The sequence below is a fragment of the Tigriopus californicus genome, chromosome 12 (genome assembly GCF_007210705.1).
Source record: "Tigriopus californicus strain San Diego chromosome 12, Tcal_SD_v2.1, whole genome shotgun sequence".
In the NCBI taxonomy this organism is placed as follows: domain Eukaryota; kingdom Metazoa; phylum Arthropoda; class Copepoda; order Harpacticoida; family Harpacticidae; genus Tigriopus; species Tigriopus californicus.
In genome coordinates this window covers 10,203,883-10,207,413 of record NC_081451.1, presented here as the reverse complement: position 1 = coordinate 10,207,413, position 3,531 = coordinate 10,203,883, and the positions used below count along the sequence as shown (strand labels likewise).

Genomic DNA, 3,531 nt, shown 5'->3' with positions numbered 1-3,531 from the left:
TTTCTCTCGGAAAATTTGTCTTATATATTCGCCGAACCTCTTAATTTGCTCAGGAAGTGCATTTTTTGTCTTGTATTTGATTTCTTACAATGTATCTCAACAGTACGGAGCATTTAAGTGTTTCATGTGAGTACTGGGGTTCCTTAAGAACGGCCCAATTCTGCTCAAAGATGCCTTAATCCGAGACAGTGATTGAAGTTTCATGTGCCAAGTTGACATGTTCTTTAACACGCTTGCTACCTTTAGTTTTGTTTTAATTTAGCTACATATCTTGGTTCCCTACGTATATTCATCCTTTTGATATACTGGTACATTAATAAAACCACGAGAGGAAGTTATTGTACTCAGATTTGTCTTTAAATAATGCAATCTATCATTTTGGTAAATCTTTTGATGTTAAGTCTATGACGCAACAATGATGCTTTTCATACATAAATCTTCTTCAAATTCAACAGATTTATAAATATGCACGCCAAGTTTTGATCAAGGGATTAAGAACTGTTGCAGCAGGTCTTTGAATTGAAGATATCAACTTTTTATTGAGGTCCAACACTGCTCACTTCAAGAAATAATTGGTAACAACCTGAATGATGTTGAATTAACCCCATTGTAACTTTTTAACCTGTTTGGGGAGTTCAGGTTAGAATACTTTACTTGACAAAGATATTTCCTTTCTGCCTTGAAATGTAGTCAACCCGTTTTTTAATACTTTTTTCTCTAAACTCTAAGCTTGGCAATTCTCAGCCAAAAGTGATGTGACCAGTTTTTTTTTGCTTCTTTTGGGCCAAAAAATACGGGACATTTTCATCTTACATGACGGAAAATTGCGTCTTTCACTCGGGTTGCTACTCCCTGGGTCTGAAAACTGTCGAATCGGAGAGGAACGTGTTACCTCGGGCCACCCTGAACCATGCAGTCAACCAGATTCATGGCCTCGTGCGTGCTCTGCGTCGACCTAGGGAGACAAGAGTAAGTAGAGCCAGTGCCGTCGGAGGAGCCAAGGACGGAATGAGCGGGCGGCTCCTACTCCTCCACCTCTAGCACTTCTTACTCTTGCCTCCCCAAGTCGACACAATGCACTCGGTCATGAAACTGGTCGATTGCATGGTTCAGATTTGCCCTCAATCCACTTACTCTCCTCCTCTCTAGTTTTCCACCCCCAGGGAGTAGGAAACCCTCGTAAAAGAAATAGCTAAACTTCCTTATTTGGTTTTGGAGTATCAAGGAAAAAAGTGTTTCAAATCCTTATAACTTAAGGTTGATGTGTAGTCTCAAGTCGACTTTGTGTATTGTCTCCTAAGGCACCAAAGTGGAAAATTGAGACATTCAAATTCCAAGTAACCACGAAACGAAGGGTTACTTCCTCTTTTAATTGTTTATTGTTTAAATCACCCCTAATATTATAAAAAGTAAGAAAGGTACATGTGTTAAACAATCAGTGTTTGTGCAGCAGTATGTGCTGAGTTTTGAGAGTCATCAATATAGTTGTAAAGAAAGTCGAATAGATTTTTTACACTTTTTAGGGTCTATTCGCCAGCTTTTCCAGCTGCTTTGTCGTTTTCACACATATTTTGTCCATTTTTCGCATTGTTTTCCATTTTGATTCGAACTCCATGCTTCCTTCAAAACAAAACACGATAAATGGCAAACGTTCTCCATCACATAGTAACTTTTGAAACCAGGGTGAGCGAGGGATGAGATTTCACTTCAAAGCTCAAAACTGCATGGCATAGAACTGCAGTAATGGGTCGAACAAAACGCCTGGCACAGGTACCTAGCCTTGTCTCGCTCTCCTTTTGTGATTAATTGAAGCAAACTCTCCAAGACCACTTGAATTTGATATTGATGGAAAGCTTCACGTAAGCATTAAAAGCTGAAAGTAATGTGCCAGCAATTTCTTCAGGATGATCAGATTGAGGGGACGACCGATCGATTTCGGGAAGTTTTAGTAAAGCAATTTTCAAATCAGTTACCTTTTTGGGCCTGTTGTAGTCTGTTTAATGTCCAGAGGTTTGAAAATGGCAATCTAGCCTTGCAATCTAGCTTCATGTACCTCAAACTCTAGAAATTCACCACTAAGAGCTTGTTTTCTGCTTTTTCAATCAACTATTTTCCCAACTGTTTTGCTATTTTTCCCAGCTTTTTTTAGCCGCTATTTTGCCAAATTTAATCGACTTTTTTCCAGCTCTAGTCATTAACTTTTGACACACATACCTTAAAATGGTTTTTTGTTAAAAACATGAACCCCTAGCTAGAGCAAGAATATGAGTAAGGGTTATTGGGTTGTAATTGTTTATTTTCACTCTTGTCTTGGATCTTATTGAATGAATCTATATAATCTTTTATAGCCCCCCAACCGGCTGCATTCAATACCATACTTCTCTCATTGGACAAATCCAGACTTTCAACTTTGAAGGAAGTAATGGTCATTTGGCCAATCAAAGGTTAGTACTTCAGATATATCATTTATTATCAACAATTCCATTTTGCCTTGAAACATTGTCAGGTCACGTTGCTATCCTTCAATTATTGTTAATCACAAAATAAAACAATAAGGGTGCTATTTCAGACAAAATGTGTGTATTCGCCAGGCTTCTGGTTATTGCTGTGTTGAGTACCAAGTGTGCCCTACTACAGATACATTCTCTTTGGACGAGACACCGACTCCTCAATCTTTTAGCGAAGGAAATTGTGTTGCCATGCCATCAGACTTTGTGGTAATTCCAGGTAAGGAGATTTTTTTAAAACGGCTGAATGAGAAAAAAGAGCATCCCAATATTTATCAGGGAATACCCTCGCTTAGGACTGGCCCTAAGAGTATGTTTCTGTTGGTTTTTGAATCGTAAAGGAAATGCAGGTTAACCCATGGAGAACCCGATACTGAGAGTTGAATTTTGGATTAGTGAACTCTCAAACAAACGCAAAACGAGCCTGTTTTGAAAGGCTTTACCGTCCATTGTTATGATTCTCATTTACACTCAAGATTTGAGTTATTTTTTTTGAGCTTAAACTTATTTACATGTTCTTAAGACACGCTAATGTGTTTGAAATTTTAGGGTCGTCGGGCTCGTGCTCCGAAAACCCGGGAACTCCCTTAAGGTCTCGTTATTGTGGTGCTTTCTTCAATTTTGCCAAGGATCAGTTGTCAAATGGAATTGTTTGTGGTAAGTTTGATACGTTTCCGATACATGTAAAATGCATGAATGCAATCAGGTATTTGATATTTTTCCTATTTTTCAGATTGCACACCTCCTTTTTCTGTGGTATTTGTAACTGACAAAAGCAGCCTTGCCATAGGCCCGCGTCTTTTTTCTCGAGGTATAAATAATTTCTTTCTCTTTAGACATTCGCCAGCAGATGGCGCCCTATCAGGGGAAAATCATTCTAATGATCAGCTGATTGTTATGAAGTAGTACCATAGATAACTTCATATATAGATCGATCAAGGGCGCTGCGATCGCATGTTTTCGTCTCAGCTGTCGCTGGTGGAAAAACTGTTTCATTCGTAGTCAAGCTACTTAGGACAACTAT

At 38.7% G+C, this 3,531-nt stretch overlaps 1 protein-coding gene across 2 annotated transcripts in view; it reads left to right on the top strand.

Annotated features, from left to right (window-relative positions):
• LOC131891508 (uncharacterized) overlaps positions 1-3,531 on the top strand; it is a 16,119-nt gene that overhangs the window by 10,471 nt on the left and 2,117 nt on the right. Inside the window, exons 8-11 of one of the 2 annotated variants that reach the window (XM_059241112.1) lie at positions 2,349-2,444; positions 2,570-2,727; positions 3,057-3,164; positions 3,241-3,318. In XM_059241112.1, the coding sequence (XP_059097095.1) occupies positions 2,349-2,444; positions 2,570-2,727; positions 3,057-3,164; positions 3,241-3,318 (440 nt within the window). Of the gene's footprint in view, positions 1-2,348; positions 2,445-2,569; positions 2,728-3,056; positions 3,165-3,240; positions 3,452-3,531 lie in introns of those variants that run through there. The other variant, XM_059241111.1, reaches the window with a different exon arrangement.